The 20,805-nt window shown below is 39.8% G+C and overlaps 1 protein-coding gene and 1 pseudogene across 1 annotated transcript in view; both read right to left on the reverse strand.

The window, feature by feature from the left end:
• Window positions 1-1,650: 1,650 nt before the first annotated feature.
• Window positions 1,651-20,805, reverse strand: part of EFCAB3 (EF-hand calcium binding domain 3) — a 61,332-nt gene continuing 42,177 nt past the window's right edge. Inside the window, exons 6-12 of the mRNA XM_057715651.1 lie at window positions 18,490-18,633; window positions 16,946-17,017; window positions 15,744-15,864; window positions 6,178-6,371; window positions 5,637-5,821; window positions 5,064-5,186; window positions 1,651-1,977 (exon numbers count right to left, since the gene is read on the reverse strand). Coding sequence (XP_057571634.1) covers window positions 1,651-1,977; window positions 5,064-5,186; window positions 5,637-5,821; window positions 6,178-6,371; window positions 15,744-15,864; window positions 16,946-17,017; window positions 18,490-18,633 — 1,166 coding nt within the window. The remainder of the gene's footprint in view (window positions 1,978-5,063; window positions 5,187-5,636; window positions 5,822-6,177; window positions 6,372-15,743; window positions 15,865-16,945; window positions 17,018-18,489; window positions 18,634-20,805) is intronic.
• LOC130840296 (hsc70-interacting protein-like) lies at window positions 18,982-20,235 on the reverse strand (annotated as a pseudogene).

Here is a 20,805-nt window from a genome sequence, read left to right on the forward strand (position 1 = left end):
TCCAGGGAAATATTCCAGGAATCCTAATATTTTGGCATCCAAATTAAATCTCTTAGATTGCCCGTTTATACTCACAGCCATACCAAAAAAAAAAATCTCTTGTCAAACCATAAATTTTGTCTTTTGGTTAGAAAAGTGGCCACTTATCTATAATGTTATCTATTTTTGTCCCAATCATAACATTATAAAGGATGGCAGGGACTTCCCTGGTGGCGAAGCAGTTAAGAATCCACCTGCCAATGCAGGGGACACGGGTTTGAGCCCTGGTCTGGGAAGATCCCACATGCCGCAGAGCAACTAAGCCCATGTACCACAACTACTGAGGCCATGTGCCGCAACTACTGAAGCCCACGTGCTCTAGGGCCCGTGCACTGCAATGAAGAGTAGCCACCACTTGCCACAACTAGAGAAAGCCTGTGTGCAGCAACGAAGACCCAATGCAGCCCCCAAAATAAATAAATTAAATAAAAATAATAATAAAAAAGCAATGGCAAATATACTTAGACAGTTTTGAATATTCAAGGTAACACAAAATTACTTCAAGTCTATTTCATTAAACAGTTTTGGGAGCCTTCACTATCTTCATTGTTTTTTCCTGGCATGTTAGAATTGTACATTATAAGCCACTGTCTCCATCAATATGGAACATGTATTTTCCTTTTTCTAAAAGGAAAAAAAAGTAATGGATGATATACACTTAAATATGATAAAATAATAAATTTTGTGTTATTTTTCCACAATAAAAAATTGCAGCCCCTCAAACTTGCAATACAGTTATATACGTGCTCCTTTAGTAAATGCATTAAACAACAAGGGTAATGGGTAAGATCAGCTTTTTCAAAAAAATTTTTGAGTAAATACCTAGGCGTGGGATTGCTGGTCTTCTTATTTATAAAATTCCCATCTTGTAATCCTTTGTTGTGGGAATTTTTCTCCAGGCATACATAGCACTGATCAAAAATAACACTGCTTTTTTGTTTAGCAATGACCAGAAGTCTGGTTTGGAACCTTTTCTTTTTCAGAGTGATAAAACTTGAAAATTCTTTCCAACCAAAATCCATCTTTAATCGCAACTACTACAAAACTGCTACTCCCTTATTGACTTTAACAGTAAAGAGGGAGTGAAATCAGCTATTTTTCAGGGTAATCCAAGAGATCAGTCCGAAGTGTGTGGCTAGGGAGCTTTAGGAAAACCCAGTTCTAATCAAGGTTCCCTGGGGGATTGTGAAATTATTCCCTGAAACTGAAAGGTTATTGTCATCTGCTGCTTCTGGCCTCTTTCACAAACAATAAAAAAACTAATGCCACTTAAATCACATAAACTCAGATACTTATTGCTGAGAGGGCTGTTAGGGGGTCAGAAGGGCAGCCCAGCTTTGCTTTTCTCCTTCCTACTGAGGCCCAGGCAGTTTTGAGCCGGGTGGGGGCAGCAGAGTGCAGCTGGTTGCTAGGAAAATAACCACAAGGCATTTATTTACTAGTAAGAATTAGGAAAGGGAAACCATACTATGACTTAAACTTTTTTACTGGTCAGAATTCAAAAGATGTCAACATTTCCAGCTGCTAAGAATGTATTAGACAAAAGCAAGAATAATTTTGATATCTATGAAAGAGTAGTTTGCAATGAGCTGTTTAGAAAATGTAGAAATTTCATTGTCGAAACCTTTTGAAGGCTTTCCGTTTTCTTTTTCTTCCTGTGTCTATGTCACATTCACTGATATCCGAAGAGGAAGAGAATACAGAGTTGTGGAAGGAATTTCTGTTCACGTAGGCATCATATAACCTTAAGTCCTTCGGGGAAAGTAATTCTTGGCAGACATTCCAGGACCATGTATAAGTAGAAAAGGTGTCATAAAAGGACTCATTTTTACTGCCTATCGCAATCAAATCCCCTCGGATCTTCCGCCAGAGGTTTAGCATTTGTTTCCGGTGCTCAAGGGCAAGTCCCAAGTTATAGGTATCTGTAGCTCTCTTTACCTGCAGTGAGAGAGCAGAAGTTTACAGTAGTTACCTTAAAATGTCTTTGACTTGTGGACCACATTTCTAGATATACCAAGAGTTATGTTCCCAGGTTACTTAAAAGTCACTGAATATTTATATTGGCTAGTGTCTCTTGAGGATATATGTTAGGAGTTGATGGACAATGAAAATGTATTACTTTGGAATAATGAAATTTTAAGAAATTTTATGTCTTTAAAAACACAGTAGACTAATACAAGGAAAAAATGTGGGATGAAGATAGGCTCTGGATATAATAGATGTGCCAAGGATGGTACTCAGTCCAGCCTAGGGCAGAGAGGGAGAAGATGCTGAGCTGAGTAGGTCCTCAAGGATTTGATTAAATTGAGGAAGTGTGTGGTGATGGGAAGGTGTTCCAGGGAGAGCAGATAGCATAAACAAAAGCTCAAAGGCAATGCATCCTGGAGCTGGTAGGGGGAGTCCAGGCACTTTGGTCTTGCTATAGTGTCAAATTTGAGGAGAGGCAGGCCAGGTGTTGTTGCTATAATCTGGCCCTAAGACTTGTTCTCAGTGAGGTTGGGGAGATACCTTTGGTCAGTGAAAATCATGCTGTGGTGAGACACTTTTCTGTCGGAAGTGAGATAAATCCCTCAGTTGTGCGGAGCACAAAATATAGTTGAAAACCCCTGCTATCTCTGAGAGGGAAGCATTCATTTCTTAAGCAGGACATTGACAGGTTGGATCCTCTTTGGATCCATTTTCCACAGCAGCTGTGTGGAGAATGGGTGGAGCTCTGAGGAAGGGATAACCGTTGGAGGATGTTGTCCAGGTAAAGTCTAATGAGGGCCTCAGTTAAGGCAGTAGTAACAGGATGGAATAAAGGGGACAGATGTGAAAGATCTTTGGGAGAATGGGAGTAGCCAGATGTGGTGATTGGTGGACGTGAGGAAAAAGTGTCAATTGGCGATGGCTCCCGGCCTCCTAGTTTCAGTGCCTGGGTAGGTGTAGTGTCAACAACTGAGATATGGAATCCTCAGGGAAGAGCCAGTTTGACATAGAAGATGGTGAGCTCAGTTTTGGACATGTCCAGTTTGATATGCTGTGAGACAGCAGGGTAGAAATGTTCATCAGGCAATCAGTGAGATGAGGAAGAAGTACTGGAAAGAAGCCTAGGCTAGTGACAGTTATCGGGTATATAGGTGGCAGCTGAAACAAGGAGGGTGGCTTGAGATAGCTCAAAGAATACTCACCCTAGCTGTTCCTTTACTCAATGCAGAGATCCCCAATGTGCTGCTGCGACTGGGTTATAGGGATGTCAAATTATTGGTCTTCTCAAGTTTCTTAGCCCTAGAGGCAGCTAGTACCTCAGGGCTGGAGCCCTTTGTCTATAAGCGACCTCCATTTACTCCAGTGTGAATTTATGCCATGATGAGACAGAGGTTGGGAGCCCACTCCTTTGCATTCTTGTGGCATGCAGTACTGACCACCTGTAGTTCCATTTATCCCAATGCATTACTACCGTTCCTTCCCTCTCCGTGTCTCCCACCTTACTGCTAGCTCATTGAGGGTAGGAACTGTGTTTTTTATCCTGTGGCATCTCCTAATCTCAGAACTTAACACTGGATAAATATTTACTGAGCAAATGGATGTGTATCATAAGAAGAGCGGTAGGATGAGACTAGAAAGCTAGGAAATATCAACCGGACTTAAGGAACCTAAATGCCCACTGACAGATGAATGGATAATGAAGATGTGGTTTATATATATAGATAATATATATGTAATATATAATATATAACATACATAATACAATGGAATAAATACTACTCAACCATGAAAAAGAGTGAAATAATGCCATCTGCAGCAACATGGATGGACCTAAAGATTATCATAGTGAGTGTAGTAAGTCAGACAGAGAAAGACAAATATCATATGATATCACTTACACGTGGAATCTAAAAAAAGATACAAATGAACTTATTTACAAAATAGGAATAGATTCACAGACAGAGAAAACAAACTTACGGTTACCAAAGTTTGAAAGAGGAAAGAGGGGAGGGATAAATTAGGAATTGGGATTAACAGATACACGCTACTATATATAAAATAGATAAACAAAAAGGACCTACTTTACAGCACAGGGAAATGGAAAAGAACCTGAAAAAGAATATATTTATATGTATGTGTATAACTGAATTACTTTGCTGTACACCTGAAACATTGTAAATCAACTAAACTTCAAAAAAAAAAAAAAAAGACTCAAGGGATGAACCTTCAGGAGATGACACAGAGCTACACAGAGAATTGAAGATGCAGTCTTGTAAAGGCTAAGGAAGTAGGAAGTGTCTAGGAGAGCTTGATCATTAGTGTCAAATGCAGAAGGGAGGTGGCATAAAATAAATACACCCCAGTCCATCTCTGGAGGACAAAAGTTGCTAAGAAGTTAGGACACAAAAGTAGACAGGTGGCACAGAGTGGTGGTTAAAGTGTGGATTCTGAAGCGAAGCTACCCATGCTTATCATTCTGGCTCTAGTACTTCCTAGCTATGTGCCTTTGGGCAAGTCCCTTAACCTCTCTGTGCGTATGTGTAAAACAACAAGGAGTAACAGTGCCTACCTCAAAGGTTTGTTGTGATAAGTAAATGAATTAGTACCTGTAGAACAACTGTACAATACTTACAGAGCACAGTGCCTGGCACCTAAGAAGCATACTTAAACTACTATTATTGCAATTATTCTTTTAGCTGCCATAATAAAGATGCATTCACTCATCATAATTCCCTGAGTACACCACTCACTGTGACTGTTGGTTTACTACCTTAACTAGTTGCTATTTCCAGCATGAAACAAATGAATGTCCCAGAAATGATGCTGGGTATGACTCCATAGGTGATTTGCAGGGTAAATTACAATAGTTAACATCTGAACCCATTTGATTATAGAGCAAGAAATTTCATTACAATGGTTGAAAACGAGAAATGATCTGGTCTTACTTTAAAGACAAAGAACAGAAAAAAAAACTTGTGGTTTTATGGTTGTAGTACTGAAGTGGAAAACATTTTTGTCAATGGTTTCTGGGAAGGCATTCAACAGTGAATACTCACGTGCTGTTTAATAGCAGCTGCATCAGCCACTGTCCAATTCTGCTTTCTCTTGAGTATTTGGTCGATAGTGAGGATGTCAGTTGGGTACCCTGAGGTAGGGTCGATAGGCTTTATGTTTGCTGCCTTTATAAACATTTAAAAAAGAGAGTTAGGGACTGGTGGCGCAGTGGTTAAGAATCCTCCTGTCAATGCAATGCAGGGGACACGAGTTCGATCTCTGGTCTGGGAAGATTCCACATGCTGTGGAGCAACTAAGCCCTCAAGCTACAGCTACTGAGCCTGTGAGCCACAACTATTGAAGCATGGGCACCCTAGAGCCCTCGTGCTGCAACTGCTGAGCCCATGCACCACAACTACTGAAGCATGCTTGCCTAGAGCCTGTGCTCTGCAACAAGAAAAGCCTGTGCACCGCAATGAAGAGTAGACCCCACTTGACACAACTAGAGAAAGCCCTCATGTACCAATGAAGACCCAACATGGGAAAAAAAAAAAAAGCATGTTACTCACTAGTTCTGTTAAGATAGAACTTAAAAACCTAGGTATTTCACTGATATGACATAATCTAAATCTCACCTGTGTTTTCCAGTCTTTTTTATGGAAAAAATAGTTCTCAAAGAAATTCAGAGGCTCCTTTCTCCTTAGCATTTCTAATTTTTGTATATGTTTGAATGGCTTTCCCATCACCACCTCATCCACATTAGGAAACAGTGGAAAGATGGGTATTTTTGAATATGGGCTATCTGAAGGAGGACTGCATCCTAAAAAGATAAAAACTGGTATCAAAAATAATGTAAGAAGAAATTCACATAAAAGGCATACATGTGGTACCTATTTTGCTCTTTGTCTATTCATCTCCTCAGTGGCCATGCCAACCCTTCTTCACTCTCCTGCTCCTACCACCCACCCATCCACAGACTTTCAGCTTCATCCAGGTGTCTGGGGATTCAGGTAAGGTGTACATTTGCTTTCAAACGATATCTGTGTGACAGAGACCAGTCACTCAGAATAGGCTGTGGCTCTACTCTTAAAGCACTTGGCATCTAGTATTTATTTCTGACCAGTAATATATAAGTAAATCCTTTACAACAGTGGGGAGAGGACAAATGGCTCTTACTCTTGAGCTCTTCAAGAAATTTAAATAAATCCTTTTCTTTCATTATTGCAATCCGGGCAGCATTAGCAAAGGCAGCTGTGCTTGAGCTTGGAGGTGTGCATATGTCTGGCTTAAATCTCCTTTGTCCATAAGCTGCAGCATAGGGGCTCCACACCATTCCTGAGGCGGTTTCCTGGAATTTTCTTCGGAAATAGCTAGAAAAAAAAAAGTAATTCAGAGATGGTTAAAAAGTGCTATAGTCCTACTGAAAAAAGTGCCCAAGTGTTGGACAAAAAGGAAAAAAAGTCAAGTTGCAAGTTATATATGCTGCATGCATTCATTTTAAATTTAACTTGTATATTCATTCAGTATTATTTATTAAGTGCTTGTTTCTGTGATGTTTATAGAATATCTACTGATATCCTCCACAGGCCATTTAATTACTTTATATATGCAGTGCCTGGGCTTTGGCTTCCTTCCTCTTCCCCAAGACTTCCCAGTCCTGCCTAGAAAAATATCTGTCGATTAATATCAATGACAAACCCTTAAGTGGTATTGGCTTGAACATAAACATTAATCATGTCTACTGTTATATTAGTTTGTGTTTTTTTTTTAATTGAAGTGTAGTCGCTGTACAATATTGTATGTTACAGGTGTACAGTATAGTAATTGTATGTTGGGTTTTAAAATACAAGATTTTGAAAATAAAAGAAATTCTCATTGCAGAAAATTTGGAAAATATAGAAAAGTATGAAAAAGAAAACGTTACCAGGAATCTTATTATTCACAGCTCTCCACAGTAAACCACTATTACAGTTCTTTGCAGTCTTTGTGTGTGTGTGTGTGTGTGTGTATGTGTGTGCATGTGCTCATTTATGTGTGGAAACACATTTAGAAGATATGTTACTAGGCATTTTTGGTTATAAATTTTTTATGTACAGCAGGCTACCTATGATAAGGGACTCTAATTCACAGCACAAACATCCCCAAAGATATAAAAACCTGATTTGCAAACATGCATGCCTTGAATATCAGTGACAGGTCAGATTCCTTTTTGCTGCTGGGACGGAGGACTTCTCTTTGCAGCCGAGGTAGGGATCTGGTTGCTTACTGCTCAGGTGGAAGAACTTGTTTCTCACTGCTTTATTGCAATGAGGGCTTCACTACCAAAGTGGAAGACCTCACTTCTCAGTGTGCTGAGTTCAGGAGTGTCCCAGAGAATGAGATACAGGACCTTGCTTCTCCTTATTACATAGATTCATTCTTTCTTTCTTTTTCTTCTTTCTTTCTTTCTTTCTTTCTTTCTTTCTTTCTGTCTGTCTGTCTGTCTGTCTTTCTTTCTTTCTTTCTTTCTTTCTTTCTTTCTTTCTTTCTTTCTTTCTCTCTCTCTCTCCCTTCCTCCCTTCCTTCCTTCCTTCCTTTCTTTCTTTCTTTCTCTCTTTCTTTCTTCCTTCCTTCCTTCCTTTCTTTCTCTCTTTCTCTCTCCCTCTCTCTCTCTCTCTCTTCCTTCCTTCCCTCCCTCCCTCCTTTCTTTCTTTCTTTCTTTCTTTCTTTCTTTCTTTCTTTCTTTCTTTCTTTCTTTCTTTCTTTCTTTCCTTTCTTTTCTTTCTTTCTTTCTCTCTCTCTCTCTCTCTTCCTTCCTTCCTTTCTCTTTCTCTTTCTTTCTTTCTTTCTTCCTTTCTTTCTTTGTTTCCTTCCTTCCTTCCTCTCTTTTCTTTCCTTCCTTCCTTCCTGTTTCTTTTTCTTTCTCTTCCTTCCTTCCTTCCTTCCTTCCTTCCTTCCTTCCTTCCTTCCTTTCTTTCTTTCTTTCTTTCTTTCTTTCTTTCTTTCTTTCTTTCTTTCTTTTTCTTTCTTTCCTTCCTTCCTTCCTTTCCCTTCCCTCCCCTACACACAGGTTTCTTTCTATTATAGCATCAGGAGACTTCACTTCTCTCTGGGATGGTGACAGGCAACCTTTATTTTCCTCTCAGGAAGAGGGAAAGAACTCATTCTAAATGTCAGAGCTGCAGCAGTGGTTGGTAGGAGATGTACTGATAGTGTTTTGATTGGAGTCTGGCTTATAATTAGATACTTCCTTCCTAGCCTTTAAAACAATTTTTTTAAATTTTATATTGGAGTATAATTGATTAACAATGTTGTGTTAGTTTGAGGTGTTTCAGTGCAAAGTGATTCAGTTATATATATACATATATCTATTCTTCTTCAAATTCTTTTCCCATTTAGGTTATTTAGAATATTGAGCAGAGTTCCCTGTGCTATACAGTAGATCCTTGTCGATTATCTATTTTAAGTATAGCATTGCGTACATGTCAATCCCAAACTCCCAATCTATCCTTCCGCCCTTCCCTTCCCCTCCAGTAACCATAAGTTTGTTCTCTAAGTCTGTGAGTCTGTTTTTGTTTTGTAAATAAGTTCATCTGTGTCATTTTTTTAAAAGATTCTGCATATAAGTGATATCATATGATATTTGTCTTTGTCTGGCTTACTTCACTTAGTATGATAATCTCCAAGTCCATTCATGTTGCTGCAAATGGCATTATTTCATTCTTTTTAATGGCTGAGTAATATTCTATTGTATATATGTACCACATCTTCTTTATCCATTCATCTGTCAGTGGACATTTAGGTTGCTTCCATGTTTTGGCTATTGTAAAGAGCACTGCAATGAACACTGGGTTGCATGTATCCTTTTGAATCATGTTTTTCTCTGGATATATGCCCAGGAGTGGGATTGCTGGGTCATATGGCTACTCTATTTTTAGTTTCTTTAGGAACCTCCATACTGTGCTCCATAGTGGCTGTACCAATTTACATTCCCACCAACAGTGTAGGAGGGTTCTCTTTTCCCCACCCTCTCCAGCATTTATTGTTTATAGACTTTTTGATGATGGCTATTCTGATTGTGTGAGGTGATATCTCATTGAAGTTTTGATTTGCATTTCTCTAATAATCAGCAATGTTGAGCAGCTTTTCATGTGCCTCTTGGCCATCTGTACATCTTCTTTGTTGAACTGTCTATTTAGGTCTTCTCCTGTTTTTTGTTTTTTTTTTTTTAACTTTTTATTTTTTACAATAAACTGCATATATTTAGAGTGTACAATTTGGTATCCCAATCTCCCAACTGGTTCCCCCCCCCCAACCCTCCATGCTTTCCTCACTTGGTGTCCATATGTTTGTTCTCTACATCCGTGTCTCTATGTCTGCCTTGCAAACCGGTTGATTTGTACCATTTTTCTATAGTCCACATATATGTGTTAATATACAATATTTGTTTTTCTCTTTCTGACTCACTTCACTCTGTATGACAGTCTCTAGGTCCATCCATGTCTCTAAAAATGTCCCAGTTTCATTGCTTTTTACAGCTGAGTAATATTCCATTGTATGTATGTACCACATCTTCTTTATCCATTCATCTGTTGATGGACATTTAGGTTGCTTCCATGTCCTGGCTATTGTAAATAGTGCTGCAATGAACATTGGAGTGCATGTGTCTTTTCTCCCGTTGTTTTGATTGGGTTTTTTTTTTTATAGTGAGCCACATGTATTGCCTTCTAGCCTTGAACCCATCCATCCACAATATTCTCACTCGCCTCTGAATATAGAATAATAGTCGTTTCTCTCAGTGCAATTTTATTAAAATTTTATTTATTTATTATTTTTTTGGGGGTACACCAAGTTCAATCATCTGTTTTTATACACATATCCCCGTATTCCCTCCCTCTTAGTGCACTTTAATTCCTATCCGTTTCTTTAAGGCTCACCTTTCCTTTCCTTCAGGGTATGCCCTGCAGACTCTATGACTCTGGGTGTGGTCCTCAGATCAGCAGCAACAGCAGCACTGGGAACTTGTCAGAAATACAAATTTTTGGGTCTCATGCAAACCTGAATCAGAAACCCTGGTGCCCAGCGATTTATTGGTTTTTTTTTTTTTCCAGCGATGTGTTTTGACAATCGCTCCAGGTGATCTTGATGCATGTCCACGTTTGAAAGCTGCCGTTGTAGTATACAGTCTCTCCCTTCCCTGAAACTCTAATCTTTGTTTGGTGATTATATAATAGGTTATATTTATAACTGTTTCCTTTCCTCCTTCCCTCGCTCCCTTCCTTCCTTCCTTTCTTCCTGTTTTAACCTTTCTTCAGTAACACAGGTTTTCCTTAAATATCTCTTGATCCTTAGGTGTCTATTCACACTTAAGAGTGAGGGTAAACACTCTTTAAGGCCAACTGGAAGCTCCTTGGTGTGGTTGGTCTTATTGAGTAGGAACTTACTGTCAGGTGATTGGTTGGAGCCTTGCTTCATCGAGGGACCTTTTAATTGTGGGTGTCTGTGGGTTTTTTCTCTAGGGCTAGTCAATTTCATCCTGGGGAGGGATCCTCTAATATTTTACCTGAGTGGTATAAAAGTCTAGCTGTTAACACCTTGGGACCTAGGGAAGGGGAAGGCTGCTGGTGGGGTCTCACCATTCAGTAAGTGGACTGTCATGTAATCCTGTTTTCACTATGATACCCTCATCCTCAGTTATGTCTGATTTCCCTGAATCCAATCTTTCTGGCACAGCCTCTTCAGAGAGTTAACTGCCAGTCACTTGGTTTTGTGGGGTTAGGGAGAGGAATCTAAGGGTCAACACACTTCTCAATGCTACTTAGTTAAAAGTCTTGGGCTCCCTCTGCCTCCCCTGCCTTTAGAGGTTCCTAGTATCTCAATTCCTGAGCGTTTCAAGTGTTCTGCACTGGGAGCTGGCTTGCTTCTTGACCTTCTCCACTGAAGGCACTCAAGTTTCAGCTTCTTCTGATCTCACTGTCTCACTGATCTCAGTCATCCATTTCCTGTCCAGCTTCTAAAATTACATTGATATCTTTTGTCAGCTGTTCTCCCTGTTTTTGTGGGTTTATGCCCCCTAAAATACTTTACTATTATTTTAGAGCAATTTCAGAAGGGAGAAGAAGTGGAAACATGCATTTATTCTAATATATTTAACCTGACTGCTATTTTTTAACCCTCTAAAATTTGGCTTTCCTCCAATCATCCTTTTGGAACTGAAGCTCACTTAGGATTTCTTAACTACCAAATTTAATACTATCCATTCAGTCCTCATTTTACTTGGCCTCACTTTAGTATTTAATATTGGTGGAACGTCTATCTTGTTGAATTTCTCTGGGCCTTGGCTTCTAGACTCCATACTATCCTGATTCTCTTCTTGACTCTGAGTATTTTCTTTGCTGACTCCTCTTTTTCCTCCCATTCCACAAATATGGTAATTCTTTTGGTTCTGTCTTTGGTCCTCTGCTCTTTTCTCTCTCTCTCATTTTATGCAGATTCATGGCTTACGTTATTTCCTCTATATTCACAGTTTGTAAGTCTATATATTCACCCCAATATTTCTTTTATGTTTTACTTCTGCACTTTTCAAACATATTGTGGGACATTTCTACTTAGCTGCCCTACTGTCATTTCAAATATTGTTTGTCTAAAAATCACCCCCACCCCCCAAGACTACCATCATCTTTCTATTTGCTGGTTCCTAGCCATTCTGCTGCAAATGCTGCTGTTTATCTTGACTCACCCTTTTCTAGTTTACTTTAAAACCTCAAATCTTGGGCTTTGTGGCCTTCCTTTGCTTCCTCTACTTTCCTAGCCCTTTCTCCTCCTGCCAGAGTTATTTCTCTCATATGCTCATGTGTCTCTTGGCCGTTAGTGTGTCTTTATAACAAATTTTTCTACATACAACTTCCAGGTAAAACTTCCTACGCCTTTATAAAAGCCTTTCTTCCCTATTGCTCCCCTCCTCCAGCACTTTCACTGGCCCCTCACTGTTTAGAGGAAAGTTTAGAGCAGATGTTCTGTAATCTGGATCCAGTCCATATTTCCAACTCTATCTCCTATTGTTTCTCTTCACAAACCTCATGTTCTAGCCAAATTACCTGTTCATTGTTCTGTAATATCAAATGCAGTCTGTTTCCTAAATCTTTTTCTCATCCTCTTATTGGATTACTGAATCAGTTACATAATTGCTGTATGACCTTGAGAAAGTCAATTAAATTCAATGAATATTAAATGTCTAGTGTAATTCATGCTTTGTGTTAGAAGCTGGGAAAATGAAAAAGCCTGACATGGTTCCTGTCCTTCCAGAGCTCACCACTGAATGGAAAAGACTACAATTAAACATGTAATTTCAACAGCGCAATATGCTATATGATAAGGAAAGAGAAGCATTTAGGAAGGGAACTCGACCCAGTCTTGAGGGTCAGAGAAGGCCTCTCAGAGGGAGTGACTCCTAATTGGTTACTAAAGAATAAGAGTTAACTAAGTATAGGTAGGTATATTGGGTTGAATTGTGTTCCCCAAAAGATATGTTCAAATCCAAACCCCTGTAACTCCGAATGTGGCCTTATTTGGAAATAGAATCTTTGCAGATGTAATCAAATTAAGGCTTTTGAGATAAGATCATCCTTGATTTAGAGTGGGCCCTAAATCCAGTGACTGGTGTCTTTTTAAGAGAAAGGAGAGGGAGATTTGAGACACACAGGGAAGAAGCTCATGTGAAAATGGAGGCAGAAAGAGGAGTTATGTTGCCACAAGCGAAGGACCACCAGGAGCCACCAGAAGCTGGAAGATGCAAGGAAGGATCCTCCCCTAGAGTTTTAGCAGGGACTGTGGCCCAGATAATACCTTGATTTTGGACTCCTGGCCTCCAAAACGGTGAAAGAATAATTTCTGTTGTTTTAAGCCACCAATATTGTGGTAATTGTTTATAGCAGCTCTAGGAAACTGATACAAGAGGAGAGAGAGTGTTCTAGGCAAATACTTTAGAGGTAAGAGAGCATGGAGTACTTGAGGACTCAAACCAAATTTAGTACAGGATGTGACAGGGGAAGTTACTAGAGGTGAGACTGACTGGTAAGCAAAGAATGTATCATGAAGGACCTTGAAAATAGCATGTTAAGTTGGAAATTTTTCAGAGGGGCATAAGAGGCCATTGTCAGGATTTTACCAGGTAAGTGATATGACTAGATTTGTGCTTAGCATTGTAGGCATTCAATAAATATTTTCTAACTGAATGGTAGATTATTCTGGCCGCAAGGTGGAAAGTGGGTAGAGATGGCCAGAACGGAGGCAGAGACGAGGTGGCAGATACTGTAGTAATCCAAGTGTAAGAAGATAGTTACCTGCATTAGGGTAGTTTCTGTGGGGACAGAGAGAAGTACATGGATTTGGTGCATGTTTAGGAGGTAAAATAAACAGGTCTGGGGCTGCCCAGTAGGAAGATGGAAACTCTAGAGGGGTGACTGGGCTGGATATGCAGCTCCATCTTCTCTTGCTGGTAGATGGGATACTGGAACACAGCATTGACATGGAGATTAAATGAGATCATTCAACAAGTATTGCTGAGTACCTGGTATACACAAGGCATCTTTCCAGACCCTGGGGATATAACAGTGAATAAAACAGACAGAAAATAATCCCTGCTCTCATGGAGCTTACATTCTAGCATGAGAAGGAGTAAATTATACAGTATATTAGAAGGTAACAAGTAGCATGAGGAAAAATAAAGTAGAGAAGGGGAGGCAGGCAGTGGTAGGGTAGTTAGAGAAGGTGTGACTGAGAAGATGATATTTGAACAAAGACCTGAAGGTGGTGAGATGGTGAGTCATGTGGCCATCAGGGCAAAGAGCATTCCAGATAGAGGGAGCAGCAAGTGCAAAGGCCTTGAGGTGAGAGCACATCAGGTGTATTGAAGGAACAGCAAAGAGGCCAGCGTGGCTTGAGCAGAGTAATATGAGATGAAGAGGTCAAAGGTGAGTGCAGACCAGGTAGAAGGCCAATCAGTCACATAAAGACTTTATTGTTCTCTGAGGAAAAGGGGAAGGTTTGGGGAGTTTTGAACAGAGGAATGACATGACCTGACAATGTTTTAAAAGGATCACTTGGTGCTGTAGGAGTCAAGGAGTCAGCTAGGGAGAGGGAGTGTTGAGTGTAGACTGTGGTGCAAGCAGGGAGAACAGTCAGGAGATATTTACCCAGGGGAAAGCTAATGTATGTAAGGTGCTTGCTCAGAACTTCGCACTTAGTAAGTGCTCAATAAATGGTGTAATCAACTATAGGAGTACCTATCAGATTCTACCATTATCCAGCCCAGGACCTGCTTCTCAGGAAACTAATGATCTCTGCCACTCATTTAACAATTAATTATGCAATATATTTTGTATTATTTCACTTCTGCGTATTTATTTAGTTATTTACATATTTATGGATTTTCTTTCTTTATATTTTAAGCTCCTTAAATGCAAATGCCACATATTAAATGCTTTTGATCTCCTTTTGATCTCCTTAGAAACCAGGTATGCGATAAGTAACTACCACAGCCATAATGACAATAACCCCCCCCCATCTGCTAACATTTCCTGAGCACTTACTGGGTGCAAGCAGCAATGCAGGAGGTGGGTGAGAGCATGGGTTCTGGAATTAAACTGTTTGTGCTAAAATCTAGGCACCCCTGCCCCTTTGGGCAGGTTACTTAACTGACCTGTGCTTTAGTTTTTTTCATCTGTAGAGTAGGGATGATAGGGCATACCTATTAAGGAGGTAAGGATTAAAATAAATAATATGTATGTTCTATGCTTATTCTGGTTACTTCCACATAATAATAATAGCTAACATTTATTGAGCTCTTATGATATGCTAAGCACTTTGCCTGCATTATCACATATCCTCATAATTGTCCTATAATTGTGTTCTGGGTATTATTATCCTCATTTTATAGATGAGGCTGAGAGGTTAAGGAATGTGCCAAGTTTGTGTACCAACAGCAGGCATTTAATAAATGTATTTGACTCAGAATGAAGTGTACAATGTTGTGCACCCTCTGTTCCACATCTGGCCGAGGTGTAGGATAGTATAAAGAGATTACCTGTTGAGGAACAGAAGTATATTTTACATTGTTGGTGGCATTCTGTATTTTCAAGTCTGTCTAAGTGGGACAGTAGAATGCTTTGAGAGAGTAAGAGTTGAAAAGATTGACAATGGCAACATTTAATTTCTGTAATACAATGATAGACATAGATTGAGGAAATGTATCTTTAGTGATATTTGTGAGAATGTTTCCTTATCCCCTGTTCTCAAGTGTAATTCTGGCTCTGCTCCAGTCCAAAGACTACTTTGGGAGGTATGAAGTTGCTGTACCTCATCCCAAAGGACCTTTTGAGAGCCCCTGGTAGATCCAGTGTGAATGGGAGTATCTCGCATTCAAACTAGATTTCCAAGCTCCCCCAAAATCATTCTTGAAAAGTCTTATTCCTCTGGGATTCTCTAGCCTAGGGTAGGAGAAGCTGAACTTTTTCGGCTGTCTTAGGCTCTCAGTGGGGCCCTGAGATCATCTGAGTCAGCCTTACGATGTCAGAACTAGGCAGTGCCATGAGGATGAAGGAATACGGTCTCATGTTGTGGCACATGAGTATTTGCCTGTACACCTTCTCCTTTGTTTTGGAGCAGATCCGTGGAGAAGGATGTCAGGGAGAGTCGGCTGCCTTGCTAATATCCTCATAAATGCTGCCAAGAAGGTTGTTTTTTTTTCTTTCTTTGCCACCTACCTTACTATTTCCATTATAGCCTTTCTGGGTAAGGCTGAAGTCTCTACAAGCTTTGATAGGATTTCAAACAATAGGATCCCTGGGTTGCCAGCCAAATCTAAACAGGTCTCCTTTTCTGGAACTATGGAGGGAAAAAAAAGGTTCAAAATGCTGTCTTAAAAAAAGAAATCTATCATAAAAAGGATTAAAGTGACAGTTGTTTTACTGTATATACTGTATATACAATTTTAATACCAAATCAAGAACTAGAGAATTATAGAAAAACATTCAAAGTCTGTTCTATTTGGTAAAAAAGTCATTTTGATCACTGAACAGACAAAATAATCATGGAATTTAAAATGAAGTTCTTGTAGTTCAGTGACTTCTAAGTAAATACAGTAATATATTTAACGTAAACATGAACTATGTGTTAAGGACTGTTGTTCTGTTCTTCTGTGTAAAGGAATTGTTGATAAATGGGTGTGCAGGCAAACTTGTGATTTTAATGATACTTGAAACAGTAACTTCTGTTTATACTAAGACAGTTTGTAGCTTGTGAAAGGATGTATTTTTCAAAACTGTATACAATATTTGGAATTTGGAATGTATTTATCCTAGAAAACATGATATGAATAGGGTTAGATTTTCCAAGGCAGCTTGTTAAACTCATAAACAAACCGTTGCAGGACTAATAGCGATAATTTGAGTTTACCTCCACATCATTGATACCCTTGTGTGAGAACATGCTCTTGAACCTCCAGCAGACTCTCCAGCCCTCACACTGAGGGCAGAGGCTTCATCAGGGTGAGGAAGGTATTTTTCAGGAACAGTGAATTATCTACACCCAAATTTGCATGAGAGAGAGAGTTTTTCTTTTTCTAAAAAGATATTTTTTCTTTTATAAGAGAAGTGCTTCCCGAAGTAGCACATGTACTTGGTAGAATTAAAGTGCTATAAAAGGTGACCAAACTTTTCTACACCACTGCCTGAGTGTTCTCACTGGAGTCCAGAAAGCAGTGTCTTCTGCAGAAGGACTTGATGCATTTAAGTTAAAATTCTAAAACTGTATCAATTTCCTTAGCACATTTTTTTAGAGAAGCAGTACAAAAGTAAAGCACATCCCAGACTACACCTTCCTGATTGGAGACCTAAATGAATAATATTTACTATGCAGTGAATTGCAACTACCCATCTGCCATGTCTTCAGCAATGTCTCTACTCACCTACAGCCTTAAGGAAGCGGCTCTTATCTGTTAGCACCTTTATAAAGTCGGAGAAATTCACCTTCCCATCTCCTGCAACAGAGATCTAAAGCTCAGAACAAGGATATATTCACCTTCCCACTTCACACCCACCTCTATATTTCTTTATTAGAATATCCCTGAGTTGTACCCCGTTTCCTCTAAAATTAAAGTATCGTGAGTGCTATTAGAGTGTTAGTGTTTCAATGATAGAATAAAAATGTGGGTAGAGTTAGGGGAAACAAGTGACACTTTAATTACATGGTGACTGACTCACATGTGGGACTGCTGCTGAGAGAATGGGGCACTGGCAGGTGAGTGGGGAGAGGTGAGAGGAGGTACTGTGCTGAATATATATTCCACACAACATACCAGCTTGGGCTGCTAGTCACTAGATTAGCATATTCAAAGAAAATATTACCCACATGCTTTAAAAATATCAGTAAAAATGCTGTAGCGTTTAAGATTCAAAATAGGTGGGCTCTAATGATAGAAGGAAGATTTCTACTAATATGATTCAAACAGAAACAAAGGGCTTGGATTTCCTTGGTAATGTAGGCAGATAGGGTAGGGGGTCCCTGGAGGAAGAAAACTAGGCATGACTTTCTTGACATGAGAGAAGCCCATTTTAGGCCTAAGCTATTTTGTCATCTACGCCTGGCCACAGTGCTTGTCCTGGCAGAATATGCCTCATAGTTAGTGATTTTAAAGGAACAAAGAACGTAAGAACAAACAGGTACTACCAGGTCAGAAAAATAACTATCTTGGAGACAATATATCAGTTGTAAAGACTCCCAGTTCTGTTTCAAAAATATAGATTAGCCTGAAGCACATTACTGAGCTGTTTTGCAGGATCCAACCCCTCTGGAGCACTCAGCCACCAGACCACCTAGAGCCTAAGGAAGGAGGCTGCTGACCTTTGTTGACCCTCATGACCTCAATCAACTAGAACCTGGACTCTGTTGACCTTTGCCCCAAATCTATGCCGAATTCTCCTTTGCTCATGCCCCTTCATGAATATGCATACACCCTTAGCTTAAAATTTCCCCAGGTTTGCTGTTCCTGGAAACACTGCTTTGGAAAATATCCCCTGGTGTCCTCCTTACTTGTTGCAAGTAATAGATCCTTCCTTCTCTGCCTCTTTGGCTTGGTTGTGTCTTTTGGCTCAACACCCACCAAGAGAGGAACCCAGTTTTTGGGTAACAGTAACAAGTTATTTTTGAAATTGTCAATGCCTTTGTATCTGTTATTTCTAGGCACCCTCCAAAATGTACATTATGACAAGTAATCTGAATTTGATATTAAATATGACAGTCACTTTTCATTTCCACGCGGGCTTTTTCAAAGACTAGTCCATTTTGTAGCATTAATTTGATTTCATAACTTGTACGCTGATAACTTTAAAGAGAAACACATATATGTACTTTTGGCAAATAAATGACTTTTACTTCTCATGTTTACATAGACAGAAAAATATATATTTATAAAAATCTTTTATGAAGAAAATGACACGTCAAAGTACTCACGATCAATATCAGCACATCTTAGTTCATGGCAGACATCATGCTTGGTTACATTCATTCCCAACTTAGCTAAAGTGCACATCATTCCATGTAAATCAATGCAACCAGTTTTATCCTTGTTAAAGAAGTTGTAGGCATCTTGGAAGGCTGGGGAAATGGAATTAGGTTTGGACAGTTATTTATTTATTTATTTTTTTTATCCAACTCAAACTTTATCTATTTAAATGTTTTATTTGCCTCCCACTAATAAATCTTTATTTCACTCAAACTTGAACAATAAATCTTCCATATTGAAGTATCTTCCATGCCAAATTAATTCAAAGGAAAAAAACCAAAAGGATTAGAAAAGAAAAATGCAGCGATTAACACACCCTTTTAATTTGTTTTAAATATTTTTAAGGTTTAAAAATTGTTTAAAGTTTTTAATTTCTAGTAGGAACACATTATCTGAATGAATACCCTAATGGCAAACCACTGTAAAATGTTTCAGCTGCATTTGGGGCAGAGGGGCAGGGATTATCTTCAAAGCACCCCAGCTTTCTTCATGAGAAGGTCAGAGGTACACTGGTTTGTATTATTGCAACATCCATTAGGTGATTTAAGCTGCTTTTCCTTCAGCAGGGGCTTTATTTGTCAGAAGGGCTTTATGCTTGACCTCCAAATTTGGCTGACAATTTACTGATGAGATTCATAACCTTTGGGTTGCTCTGATATTTTGACATATTTGCCCGGTTCTGGGCCACATCCTGGAAGGCCACCATAACTTCTGGATCCTGCATGGCTGCAAGAACCTCTGGATCACTAAGAATTTCATTGAGCTCAGGCATTCCTGCCATTTCAGGCATGCCCCCTCCCATTCCAGGCATTCCTCCAGGAAAATGACCAGGCATTCCCCCAGGAAAGCCACCTGGAAGAGAGCCATACTGAGCTCCTGATTGCCACCTGGCTTCTTCCTCCCTCTGGGCTTTCTCATGTTCTTCCCGAGCCTTCTTAACCCTTTCTAGTCTTTCTCTGATCTCTCGCTCTTCACGTTTTCGCTCATACTTTCTCCGATGGTCAGCAATTTTCTGGGCCCTTGGCTGAACTTCTTTCAGCATTGCACTAGCATCTTCATCATAATCCAGCTTACAGGCAAGCGCAAGATCATGGGCAGCTTCCTCCCAATGGCCCAGAATTCTGTGTGCTTTCCCTCGCCGCTCGTATGGCTGAGCTGACTCAGGATTTATTTCAATAGCTCTGTCACAGTCTCGAATGGCAGCATTTGGCTTCTGTAATTTGATGAAGACACTGGCTCTCTTGGCATACAGAATGGCCAACGAGGATTGAGCTTGATGGCATCTGTGAACAAGTCAATGGCTTTCTGTAGTTCACCATCATTCGGGGCATCAGTGGCAGCCATTTTTTTATCATTTGCCTGATCCATCATCTCCTCAGTTACCTCTACATTTTCATCTCCCATTTCTTGAGGGGCATCAGTGTCTGGTTCAATCACACCTTCACTGTCAGTTTCTAGATCACTTTCCTCACTTGATGGTTCGTCTGTCTTTATGTTTTCCTCCGCCTTCTTACTGTTTTTTCTTCCTTGGTATTTTCTTCCAATTTAGTTTTATGAGTAGCAGGTGGTATCTTACCCCCCATGCTCTCCATGCACTCCCTCAGGAAGTGCATTTCCTCGGTGTGCAGAACGCTCGGGTCCTGCTTGCACATTTTCACGAAGGCTCGAAGCTCGCTCACTTTCCGGGGGTCCATGGTTTGGAGGCCGCGGGGGCTGCGGCCCGATTCCAGGCCTGGGCGCTAGCTCAGTGTGACCGCGTAAAGGCTGGACAGTTATTTAAGAATAAATACATATTATAATGGAACTAGGACAGATAATACTATTGATTAGAGGTCATGTTCTGAAAAAGTATTTAGAGAAATCTGAGTACTTAATAGACATAAAGAACAGTGTCCTTCCATGAGATTTGAACTAGAATAAACTAATTGGTGGAAAAGTAAATGTGTAGGCAAAATGGCTCTTGAAAGATGTTTGTATCCTAATTCCTGGAACCTGCGAATGTATTACTTTACATGACAAAAGGGATTTTGCAGATATAATTAAAGTAGATTATCCTGGATTATCTGAATGGGTCCCTTATGAAGCAAGAGAGATATGGCAGATGAAGTGAGAGATTCAAAGCATGAGAAGGACTTGATGCATTGTTGCTGGTTTGAAGATGGAATGTAGGCAGCCTTAAGGGTCTGAGAGAGGCTCCTGGCTGACAGTCAGCAAGGAAGTGGGGACCTCAGCCCTATAACCGCAAGGAACTCCATTCTGCCAAA

The sequence above is a fragment of the Hippopotamus amphibius genome, chromosome 17, assembly GCF_030028045.1.
Source record: "Hippopotamus amphibius kiboko isolate mHipAmp2 chromosome 17, mHipAmp2.hap2, whole genome shotgun sequence".
In the NCBI taxonomy this organism is placed as follows: Eukaryota; Metazoa; Chordata; class Mammalia; order Artiodactyla; family Hippopotamidae; genus Hippopotamus; species Hippopotamus amphibius.